Here is a 12,469-nt window from a genome sequence, read left to right as displayed (position 1 = left end):
CACATACATTCTTTTTGCTGACACTCTCAAACTGTTAACATTCATAGTAATGTCTATTCTGCTACATGAGTGTGCCTTCACAGCGCCCCACAGGATGCAGTCTGCTGCAGAAGGGTTAATGTATCATCCTTGCCAATAAGGAACTTCTTTTTATGGAAAAAACAGGAAGAAATCAGGAGTTTATTAATGTCTGAAAAGCAGACATATTTGGATTTCCACCTTTGGAAAAGCAGAAGAAGAGATCAAGAGAGGAGTAGAAGGGACAGGGCGAGGAGTCTCAGCTGCCACACTGAACAGGACCATATAAGGATTTATAATTTTCTGCCTCCCTTCTACATGTTGCTACAACCTTGATTTCAAGCTACTGTGAAAAATTGAGTGGAGTGTCATTTTTTCTCCTTTAGTTTCTTCTAAATTGCAACAAATGGGCCATTAGCAACCTGGGTATGTTTAGCCTCTTTTCTGGTCTTCATTCTTTTATAAATTACAAGAATCTCAATTCTTCTTAGTTATATTGTAATTTAATTAGAAATAAGTCCAACTTGGTTAATATAGCCAAGAAAATGAGTAAGAGTACGGAGATGTTTTCACTCATACTATTGGTACATACATGGTCTGGGTTGGTAAAGAATGAAAACGGTCACTGTCTGTTGGCCTTTCAATAGCATATGTGAAGCATGCTGATCTTCTCAGTCCAGTCTTTTTAGACAGCTATCCATATAAAATTGCCACCTACAATTGTCTTTTAGAGAAGCCAGTTGCTCTGCTTACTAAATTAGTCAAATCCCGCTACACTGTACTTGTTACTTTAGGTTTCTTTAGTGCCCATCTCAACACTGTGAAACAAAAAATTACATACACATCGCATAAACTAACCAGATTTTATGGCCTATGGAATTATACTGTTCCCATGTGGACCTGTCTCCAAAGATTTATGTCCATTCAAAGAAGTTCCCCTGTGACTGTGTGTTTGCAAGCCGCAAAGCAATGGATTAGCTCATGTGGAAGAGTTTTAAAACAAAGAAGCACCAGCTTTATTACAATATGCACAGAATGCTAATATTGCTACATAGTTGCTCTTTATGTGCATGGATTTGATTTAATCAATGTCTGAATGCACTTGCCTCACACTTTATATGTGATGAATAAGAAGATATTTGCAAATCAACCAGTGAAATTAATAGTAGTAGTAGTAGTTTCAAAACTTAAATTGTTCTAATGTAAACCAGGAAAAATATGGAAATTTGCTTTGTAATCAATGGAAAACAGTTGGCCATCGAATGGTGATTTTCACAGTCGCGTAATTATTGGAACTTCAAATTTTTACTATAGTTTCCATCCATTATTTATTTAGTTCACAGTTCTATTTCTTTAAAAAAGTTTTAATAACATGCTGAAAGGTACCAGATGTCATTGAATGCTTTACCAGCTTACTTTATGAATATGGCTCAATCCCAGTCTAAAAAGCCTACCTCAATTGTGAGACAGCAGTTTAGGCTACATCTACACTATGAGCAGTTAGCTTGATATTACAATGTCACTGTCTTCACTGTAAATACCATTAGCTCAATTTAGGATGCATTAATATTGATATCATAACATCATTGAAAACGGTTGGTCGTAGCATCAAATTTGAATTTAAAAGTTCCAGTGAAGGGTAGTGTAGAAGTGCCATGTCTTTGAATTGAATTAATTAGCCTCCAGAGATGACCCATATGTATCCCTCGATGCCCTACAGCGCTCTGCTCTGGCCATTTCCATCTCCACTGGCTCGCCAGGTAAGCAAGAATTAGGTAACAGGAAGCCTGTGAATTTGAATTTGACACCAGGAAACCCATGGCTGTGAGGTCATGCTTATATGAGAGGCTGAGACGCTTCTTTCTTTCTTTGCTATCAGCACTGTGAGCATATCTACACATTAAAAATAGCGCCAACACAGAGTTCATGATTCTGTCTCTACCTCTGCAAGTTGAGCACTTCTTTTTCTTTTTTTCTTTCTGTGCTGGCACCAGCCCCTGCCCCCATGCACCATGTGGCAGCTAGGCTGTTGAGGGGATCATGCTTGTATGAGAGGCCAAAAAACGTTTTTTCTGTGGTTTACATTTGTGCTGGGCCCCCCCCCCTGGGGCCCCCCCCCCTCCCCCACAGACACCATACATTCGGGGTCTTTCGTGTGCCCAACCAAATCACGTAGCTAGCCTGCAACCCAATAAAAGAATGTGCCAACTGTTCAGTGCGAATCATGATACCAGGCAGCACCCTGTCCTGGCTTGCGCATGGGTGTTGACTGTCGCCCGGGAGAAGTCTGCCCTGGTGGCTAAGATTTCTGGGGGGCTTGGAGACATCGGGGGAACACTTCAACTGGCCCTTGAGCCATGGACCCCCCCGCAAATATTTTCAGGGGTTTGCTGGCACCGGCAGGAAGTCTCCCCGCAGTGGCTAAGATTTTGGGAGGCCTGCAGATGCTGGGGAAGGTATACTTCAACTGGCCCTCGAGCCACGGACTCCCCCCCTCCAAATATTTTTGAAGGCTTGCTGCCACCATGGGAAGTCTCCCCTGGAGCCTAAGATTTTGGGGGTTTTTTTCCTAGACTTTTTTATCCTCTTTCTTCAAGCTTTGGCCCCCTTAAGGCTGGTAAGTGTGGGTGGAGGACCAGTTGAGAAGACACATATACCTTTGATATTTCTCTTATAAAAGCAAGAGATTTCAGCCCCATTGTGTTTCAGACAACTGTAGTGAAGTGGGAAGCCCAAAATCTTTTTCCTAACCTTTTCTATACCTCTTTCTTCAAACTCTGGCCCCTTTAACACAGGGAAGAGTGGGTGGATGGCCACTTGAGAAGACCCACACTGATAGGTGATCTGAGGGCAATCTGTGTAATTGACTGAGAAGCCAAAAACCCTGACTCGCAAAATCTCATTTTTCAAAACCTTTACTACCCACTTTTTCTTCAAGCTTTACATTGTTCCTGTATTATTTACAAGGACCACAGGTAATCAAGGGAACACTGATACAGTGGCTGAAGGACCAGCTGAGAAGACTCAGACACCTGCTTTTTGTAAATCCTTGATAATTCAGTTACAGCTACAGTTATAAAAAGCAATTAAGTCATAGAAGCAAGAGATTTCAGTTAATTTGGCTATCTTTGTTGATGCCCTACTTTTCCTTCCTTCCTCCTGGACAAATGGAAAGTTGCTTTCAAAGGGAGGGGAATGAGGGCAATGCAATGTTGGAAGATGGCATCACATACCCACAATTGCTTGTGGGACAATTTTTTCCCATGCTGCACCAGCAGAAGTACTCAGAATGCTACGGGAATGAGGGAACTCTGGGATAGAGTCCCACAATATACTACTGCAATGGTTGATGTTTGGCAATTGAGTTTTGCAGCAATAAGTAGACTTTGCGGGGAGCACGTCTGGAAGTATAGCTGCTCAAATTCAAATTTATAAAACCTAGCTTTACAGAATTGGTTTTGATGAATTCGAATTTCTCTCATAGGGTAGACTTAGCCTCAGTCTCCCCGCTAATACAATCCTGGGTCTTGCCTCAGAGGTTGCTAACATAGCTGTCAATTAATGTGACACAGTTTTTTAAAACAATAGAGGGAAGCCTGTGCTAATCATCATGATCTAACAATTGCCACTTTTCCCAGTGGCGAATAAGCTAGATCTCCCCACAGGGATTTCATCCTATTACAGTAAACCCACGATTTAACAGATCCTGATATAATGGACATCAGAAATAACAGATGCTGTCTGCCAGCCTCACCTCCACCCCTACATAAATGCTGGCAACTCACCAATGGAGCTGGAGCCACCAGAGTGACTAGGGCTGCTGCCATGGCTGGGGCCACCAGGGCTTCTGCAGCCCTAGCTATCTCTCCCTAGCCTGCTGCGTTCCTCTCAGGTCTCAAACAGAGCACTTCCTAGTAAGCCTGGCAAGGTGTCTTCAGTCCTGCAGATTCAGGTATAATGGCCTTTTGGATTTAATGGACACCCCTTCCCCCCATTAGCTTGTTAAATTGAAATTTTACCCTAACTGCAAACCAAGAGCTAGAAAAACAGCTGTTCCTTTACTGGCATTAAAAGATTTCTTTCTAGCTTTTATTATCTTCCTGAAAGGATCAGAGTATCCCCACCAATCAAGAGGCTAACTTTTAAATTACATGGGTAAATATCCACAGTAACAGGGAGGTAGCCGTGTTATTGTGTATTTTATCAAAACAAAACAGCAGTCACGTAGCACTTTAAAGACTAACAGAATAATTTATTAGGTGATGAGCTTTCTGTAGGACAGACCCACTTCTTCAGATCTATAGCCTTACCAGAATAGACTCAACACATAAAGGTGTGGGCCATTCTGTTAAAGACCCGAGAGTTTGCGTCCTGCAGAAAAGAGACTTTAACAACTGTCTACAGAGAGAATGTTCAGAACTAACTTTCATATTCAAATTCAACACATTAACACCTGGTCATTATAAGGGCTCTTTTACATACTTTGATGTTTGACCAAACACTTAACTTCCCCCTCACCCCCCCTCTTCTGATTTGCCAACCCTGATAAAAAATGCTTGGACCTCTGTGCTTTATATATTGAGTCTGTTCTGGTAAGGCGATGATCTGAACAAGTGACTCTGTCCCACTAAAGCTCATAGCCTGATAAATTATTTTGTTAGTCTTTAAAGTGCTACATGACTGCTGTTCTGTTTGAGTAAATGTCAATACACACACACGACTAGGACTTTGTTGCTGGTTTCTCCTCTAGCCATGGATGTGGAAATGCAAGAAAAAAAAAAAAGAAAGCGGGGCTCCCCCGCTCCCATTAAAAGTTTGCCGTACTTGTCTAAGGTGCGTGGCTCCAACGCCAGAGACAGGCACGTGAGGGGATCCTGGAAGGAAAACAGGACGAATCCCTGCTGCCGCCGACAGCAGGCACGCTGTGGCCCAGGCTAGTAGGTGTGCTGGGTGGCAGGAGGCTGTCCGGCCGCGCCACACACACACCGAGAACCAGCTCCCAGAGCCCCGAGTTCGTCACGCCGTGGGAATACCCTCTGCCGGCTCCTGCCGCCGGCTGCGCCCTTCCGGCGCGCTGCGGGGCCTGGGTCAGCGGCAGGGCTGGCACACCCCGCACGCGACCAGCCGGTGCCCAGCTGGAGGCGTCTCCCGGGGGGCCTCCCGCGGGCGGGTTTCTGCAGCCAACCGGGCACCAGGGCACGCCGCGCGGGCTGCTTGGCAGCGCCGACAGGGGGAGGCTGCGCGCCAGCGTCCTACCGTCTGGTGCTGGTGGCGGCCGGACATCTCACTGCGCCGCGTCCGGGACTAGGCAGGCTGCGCTCCGCGGGCTGGCGCCGGGGCACGGCGGTATAAAGGGCTGGGGAGACACGTAGCACTTCCCAGAACCGGCCCCTCAAGTCTCAGCCCTCCTCCGTCTCCACCTCCCGCTCCCCTCCCACCCCTGGCAGGCCGCCGCCGGCGAGCCGGGGGCTCCGGCCCGCCCCAGCCCTCCCGGCCAGCAGGGCAGCAAGCGGCCGCCCAGGGGAGGGGCGGCGCGGCTGGCTGCTCCCGCCGGCTGCCGGCAGAAGGCGGGGCTCTGGGGGGCAGGCAACGGCAGCGAGAGCGGCCCCCGGCGCCCCGCGCCAGGTCCCAGCTCCCCGGCTGCGGTCCCCCTCCCTCCGCTCGGCGAGGGCCCGATCCCCCCAGGCGGGTGGCAGGATCAGGCTGTTTGCCTCCCTCCACCCTGCCTGACAGGGCCCGCGCCAGCTTCTCTGGGGGCGAGCTCCTGGCCCGCGGGGCTCCCTGAGCGCCTGCCTGGCTGCCAGCCTCCCTCTCGGGAAAGCCTGGGGAAGAACCGGGAAAAGTGAGCCTTTGCCTGTTACCCAGCGCTTGTTCTCCCGGGGACCTACCTGGGAGGCTCGTGGGGGAGGGCGCTTTTCACACGGCTCCCTGGTGTGCCGGTTTTGCTCTGGTCTGTGGCTGTGTGGCAGGAGAAAAGCTGCACCTCTACAGCTGGATGTGCAGTACGCCTCACCTGTGAGGCACGCTGGCAAAAGCAGTACCTGAGGAGAGTCACCTCCTAGGGGCAGAAATACAGGAACCCCCTGATTTAGCGGACCTCGACTCAGCAGACTTCGGAAACAAGGGACATCTGCCAGTCCCCCTCCCTGCCCCCCAGGTTGTTCCCATCATCTGCTGAATCCACCCCCACAAAGCTGGTACTCACAGGAGCCGCAGGAGCTGCCACACACTCCTCTCACTGAGGTGGGGTGCATACACAGTGCGGTCTGCCCCTGTACCTGCCACACCCTGGCGAGAGAAGCACATGGTGGCTTCTGTGGCCCTGGTGGTGGTCTAGGGTGTGTCGAGGCTCCTGCTGCGACAATGGCTCCAGTGGGCGCAGGCAGCTGCTCTGGCTGGGGCAGGCCTCTTCTGTCCTGCAGCCACTGCTCTTTCGGTGGTGGTGGCTTCAGTGGCTCCAGCAGTTCTGGTGAGTTGCCCATTTTTGGGGGGTGGGGGGTGTTTGAGGAAGCCTGGCTGGGGTGTGGGGGACGACCTTAGGGAAAATACAGTTAATCCCTACATATAACTAACAGACACCCCTGCCCACTCTTACTCCCTTACATCAAGGGTTTACTTTATCTATAGCAAGCCTGCAAGCTTAAAGAGGCAACATTCCCAACCTCATTTGACTTATTCAGTTTTATAGGTGACCTGTGACTAAAAAAAATAATACACCTTCAAGCTGTCCACACACCAGCCTTATGCATTTATCAGTGGGGGTGTTTTAGAAGAGCCTGCTTCTGTCATAATTTTGGCATATATTTGTGGCTCCAGTGAATAAAGTGTTTAGAATAATTCCATTTGAGGGTAAAGCCAGACTTCTGTTTTCCATGGGATATGCTAAAAAAGACAAAATAAAATACATGCATAAAATAAAATAATCCTTGGTGCTAGATGTGTAATGACTGTGCACTGGAAGGCTAGCGTAGCTGCTGTGAGGGATTGCTATTAAGATAAGGGAAGCATACTATTTCTGCAGAAACTCAGCTTATTCAGGGTCTGTATAGGCAATGGAGACTACACAGCCTACTTAGATGTAACCATGGCAGCATATTCCCGTGGCACAGACACAGCCTACACCCAGTCGACTGGGGAACAAGGGTGCAACTGTCCCAGGGTCTGGAAATTCGAAAGAATGTGGGGCTCCCAGCTGTCATAACCATTGCAGCAGTGTGGGTGTCTGGAGCCCCAGGCCCTTTAAATCACCACTGGAGTGTGGCACAGCACACTCAGAATGGGTCTCAGGGCTGCTGGGTTGGGGGGGTGGCAGGGGAGTGGGTAGAGTTACCATAATGAACTTTCAAGAAACACATCAATACAACGTGAGTGGGTAAATACTGATATGGACACACCCTCTCTCAGGGATGTTTCCTCTTCTTTGAAAGTTCAAATATTGTAATCCTAGGGGTGGGGAAATACAACATGCTCCTAACAGCACTGAGGGCTGCTTGCCAGCAGCCCTTCCCCTTCTGCCCAAGGCCCTGTCCCTTCCAGGAGTATGGAGCCTGCCTCCCCGCACTTTGCCCAGGGCACAGGAAGTCTTTAATCCCCACTTCCCGCCCCACACACCTACAATGGATGGTTTGTAGCAACGGGAAAACTACCTCCCTGCACAATGGTAGCTATGCCAAGGGAAGTATTCATCCATTGACACAGATATATTTACACTAGAGGTTAGACTGGCACAGCAATGTTGATTGGGGTGTTTTTTTCATACTCTTACCCACTGTCGCTACGTCAACCTAATTTAAGTGGACACCAAAACTATGCAGACCTACCCTCCTGCGGTAGATGTGACTAAGTCAACTGAACAATGTTTCCTTTGGCCTACCAACCTCAGTTTGGGCAGGTGGAGCTCCTACAGGAAAGGAAAAACCCTGTTTTGTACTTTAACAGACCTCTGAGCTACAAGGTTACGGCAGCAGACGTGGCTCCCATGCATTGTCAATCCCTGAGTCAGCGTAGAAAGAAAATACTTCAAGATCCTAGAGTAACCTTTGATATTTTTCATTAAAACTCAAAATTCAAATCTGAAATTCCCAAGAGTTCAGGAATTCTTAAATTGTGTCAATGTGGACCCATATCTATTTGTAAGGTCTGATTATACAGTTCTTTTTTTATTATTTCTACAGTAAACTTTTTCATAGCCAGCATTCTATTATTTGGAACTCTCAAATAACTGGCATTTTAATGATAAGTAAATTGTAGTACGTTTTATGTAAGTACAGTATAGTGAAAGTAAATACAAATAAATACAGCAAATACAATATAAGTTTACAGTGTACAATACTGCTATTGTTAAATACTCTGCATACATTTTTGTTTGTTTCTTAATACGTAATTTTTTTAAGTGTTATGCCTTGCTAGGTATACTTCTCTATTAGCCAGATTATTTGACTATCCAGCAACCTCCTGGTCCTGGGACTACTGGATATGAAAGAGTTTACTGGATATCCATTGTTTAAAGCAGTGGTGTCCAAAACAAAATTTAGCAATTGCCACATCCCTCCTCCCACCCCAGACAGGCACCACCCCTTGAGCCAGGCAACCCAGCCAGGCACACACAAACACCCTGTGCAAACTTCTCGTGACTTATTGGAGACACTGTTGGAGCCACGCCGCATGAGCCACCGCACCCCAAGCCCCACTGCAGCCACGAACGAGCCAAGGAGGAGCTGCTTATGCTGCTGCTGCTATGCACTTGTCCCACCAAGTGGTGAGGTAAGTGCATGAACGGAAGAGGGTGCTACACGTGTGCAGCTCTAATGAGCCATTTTGCCACATCATGCTGTCCAGTTCGCCACATGCGGTGAACAGACAGCATGTTGGACACCAGGGGTTTAAAGGGACTGAATTTAGACAGCTGAAAAGAGTCAGACCTGATTAAATGCCCACTGAAAGACAACCATTGAGTGTGATGGATATTAGAACAGACCCCTAGTACCACTATGCTACATTAGTCTCATCTCCCACTGCCAAATGAGCTCCTGTAAGCTTGGTGCTCATGCCCATATCAGGCGACAGCACAGTTAAGCTAACTGGACTCTTGATCAAAAGTGTTGTCCTCAGATGGATGCAAATCACAGCAATGAGAACCTGCGTAAAGTAAGATAATATTGCCAATGTCAGTATTTGAAAGGGGATGATGCTACAGAGGGTAGCTGTATTCATATGAATTCTTCCTTAAAATTATGTTTTTAAGCTAGGAATTAGATAAAAGCAACCTGCTTGAAAGTTTGAGAGAGACCATAAAAGTTTTATCTTGCTAAAACTAATATTGTTCTCCATTTCCCTTTGAATAATTATGAAGCAAGGTGATTTTATGATTGATACCCTAGAATTCCTAAAATAATAAACTAGTAACATACATCAGATACCTCATTCAGCAATTCTAAACTTCTCTAATACAGAGCTTCTCAGACCACATAGCAAATCTTCACATAGCCACAGAGCAACACAGTGCCTGAAACAGTTTTTGGAATAGTGATACAGCACAGGTAGATGAAAAAGACCTCATTAGGGAAAAGAGAATTGGGAGGTGCTTTAAGGTGAGTTTCAGATAAATATATTGAAGGTATACACAAATTGAAGTAATACACAAATAAATTCATTCATCTGGTATGTTGTCACTGTGAGATTGTTGGGCAGGGAGATTCTTCATTTTCCTTTTGCAATACTGAGGATCATCCAATATTTTTTGTTGTTGCTTTAAACACACCCGTCTCAAAGGCATATGTTATAGCTACAGATCTCGAGGCCAAGAACACGCAGAAGATCCTAGTACTGTATGCAACATATTTGTTGTTTAATTAACAGGACAAAGCAAAGTAGGTGAACCATCAAATACTGCCAAACTGTCAGCCAAGTGAATGCTCTCTCAACATCCCAAGGAGAGTTCCTATCGCTTGTGGTGTGATCAGTCTCATTTCTGGGCCCCAGGCCCTCTGTTTAGTCCACTGGCCCCACCTCCTGCACCATGTTACCCTTATTGGGGCAGGGGGCAGTCTGGGGAGGGAACCTGGTCCCTACCCACTCACTCCAGGTTCCGACCCAGGGACCCTGGACAGCCACTACCTGGAAGGGCTGGCTTACTTCACCCTGGCCCCTACAGCTTCTCTCCCTGGGTCACTTCTCCCTAGTATTCCTTTCCTCAAGGGTAGTCGTGGCAGCTGGTCTCCTCCTTATTGTGGCTTCTTCAGCTGACCAATTCCTTCAGTCTCCAGTGAGGCTTCAGGCCCTCCCTGGGTTGGGGCAGCACAGCCCCCTGGGTTGCTGAGGCTCTTCTCCTCTTTCATAGCCCTGACTGTTTCTCTCCATCTCCTTCCCTCTCCTCCCCTTGCCTTGCATGGAGAAGAGCTTATAAAGGTAGTCCCTGAGTAGGATCAGCTGGCCCTGACTGAGCTAGGACAGCCTATTCCTCAGCTGTTCCCACTTGGGTTGCTAGCTCTGTCTCAGCTCTTTTTACTCCTGCCTCCCCGCTTCTGGCCCCACCCTGCCACACTCTATAATCATGAGTATAAATGTTGCTCAATGGAAGCTAGTCAGAAATATTATTACTCACATGCATGCTCCTTTGGTCCTGGCAAATCCACTGCAGCTGACACTATTGCTGAGGTGTGCAAAGAATAGCATCCTGCAGAGATGTGCTGAACAAGTGGAGAGCCCTAGGGAAAACAAAACATACTTTAACCTGTGGGGGGCTTCCCACTTATAACACTGCAATAGATGGAACTCACCCGCTCATTTTCTTTTCATCCACAGAAAACAGAGTACATCAACCAAAAAGGATACTACACACCATCATGAGGAAAGCTCTGGTGAGCTAGAGGATAGTTTCCATAGGATGGTCTTGAGAAGTACATAAGACATGAATTGCTGCCTTTGGCTTGTATATTGCTCTCCCCACAAGACAGGCATTAAATGTTTCCATCTCCACAGGGATTCTTCATGACCAAGCTTGTCTCCTCATTTCTGTTGGTTACACAACCACACTGATCACATCTACAGGGAAAAGATTTTGCCTTAATAATCATCTCAGATTGGGAATACACCAACCCCAAAGAGCAGTGGCAGGATTATTACTGACTTCACTCCTATGCTAGTTTTGCTTGCTCTGTTTTGCACATTATTTGGAAAGCAAAGGTCATGTTTTCCTATTTCTACAGGGTGCAGGTGAAGAGAACACAGACTGAAACTACTACCCTGTAGTATTCCACCACTCCTGCAAGTAGAAGGCAAACTAATACCGTGAGGGGATGTGCTATATTACTTTGACACTACCTGACATCTGTGATTCTCTGCTGTTGTTTTCACTTGTTTATGTAGCATCAGGTCCTCCACTGATCAAAGGCTTCTCTTTTTAAGTGTCTTGTATAGTCAGATATATTTTGAAGTGAGGAAGGGATTAGCTGGCAACACTCATTACCAGCACAGCTATTTAATTACTCTCGATCAGGTGTCTTTAATTTTGTACAGCTTATGTTTTCATTTTGTACTTAGTAAAACACCTGCAAGAGAGAATGGCAGTCTATAGTACCCCGGGGAAAACATTACCATGCCATTCACAAAAGGAAACTCATGAATAAATCAACACATAGCAGTTTTGAGATGTGCAGGTAAGGGATGGCAGTTAACTATAGATCTAAGTAAAATGTGAGTGGGGAGGGAAGACAGGACTCAGTGGGGCACTCCTGGAGGTAAGAAGAGATGGAGGTCATTGCTCATTGCGGTTTTGGGAGAGTGAAAGAGCACGCAGGAAACAAACAGCATATAAAAGGAGGAAAAGGACATGGAGAAGGAGACACCAAAAAGAAGTACTCTGAGTAAACCTGGTAAAGTTGATGTTCTCTTGGGTTTCACAAGCTGCTGCTGCCCAACAGGACCTAGAAAAAAGGTCTCAAGCCACACGTGTTGTACTAGCTCCCTGTTCCTCGAGTCACTAAGATGGCAGTGTCCTTTGTTCAAATACTATATACATGAAATGTATAATTATAATTATGCCACAATTGAATGCATGTTTTAGGGGCATGACAAGGCATGAGACTGCAGTCAAAGATACAAGTACTGATAATGAACAGCTTCAGCTTGCATTTCCTGCTTACCAAACCTATTTTCCATCTACTGTTTTTTTAAAATATGCTGTACAAGGAATGTCTGAAATTGTGTGAAAACCTCATTCACACTTCTGCAGATATACAAGATTTCCAGAATTACATGCTCAAAAAAGATTTCTAAATGAAGTTATAACTTAAACAATTAATGGAAATTTAAAAAAAGCCAGATATATCTTACCAGAGATTCTGGTTATGTCTGATGCTAACCCCTTTCAAGATCATGGTGATTAGAATTTTTGAATGACAATAGGGAAAAAAAATCTCTCTGATATCCTGTAACTAACAAAAATGCTATA

The 12,469-nt window shown here is 46.1% G+C and overlaps 2 protein-coding genes across 6 annotated transcripts in view; both read right to left on the bottom strand.

Annotated features, from left to right (window-relative positions):
* The window catches only part of PAPSS2 (3'-phosphoadenosine 5'-phosphosulfate synthase 2), a 66,340-nt gene extending 60,854 nt beyond the window's left edge, over positions 1–5,486 (bottom strand). For all 3 annotated transcript variants that reach the window (XM_074999518.1, XM_074999519.1, XM_074999520.1), the window contains exon 1: positions 5,275–5,486. In XM_074999518.1, coding sequence (XP_074855619.1) covers positions 5,275–5,301 — 27 coding nt within the window. In that variant the 5' untranslated portion in view covers positions 5,302–5,486. The remainder of the gene's footprint in view (positions 1–5,274) is intronic.
* A 1,064-nt stretch (positions 5,487–6,550) lies between these two features.
* The window catches only part of MINPP1 (multiple inositol-polyphosphate phosphatase 1), a 68,982-nt gene continuing 63,063 nt past the window's right edge, over positions 6,551–12,469 (bottom strand). The window contains exons 5-6 of one of the 3 annotated variants that reach the window (XM_075000345.1): positions 10,622–10,724; positions 6,551–6,900 (exon numbers count right to left, since the gene is read on the bottom strand). In XM_075000345.1, coding sequence (XP_074856446.1) covers positions 10,664–10,724 — 61 coding nt within the window. In that variant the 3' untranslated portion in view covers positions 6,551–6,900; positions 10,622–10,663. Of the gene's footprint in view, positions 6,901–8,420; positions 9,157–9,602; positions 9,844–10,621; positions 10,725–12,469 lie in introns of those variants that run through there. The other 2 variants (XM_075000344.1, XM_075000342.1) reach the window with 2 other exon arrangements.

This window comes from Carettochelys insculpta, chromosome 7, assembly GCF_033958435.1.
Source record: "Carettochelys insculpta isolate YL-2023 chromosome 7, ASM3395843v1, whole genome shotgun sequence".
In the NCBI taxonomy this organism is placed as follows: Eukaryota; Metazoa; Chordata; order Testudines; family Carettochelyidae; genus Carettochelys; species Carettochelys insculpta.
The sequence above is the reverse complement of the archived record's forward strand: the minus strand, read 5'-3'. Positions and strand labels throughout refer to the sequence as shown.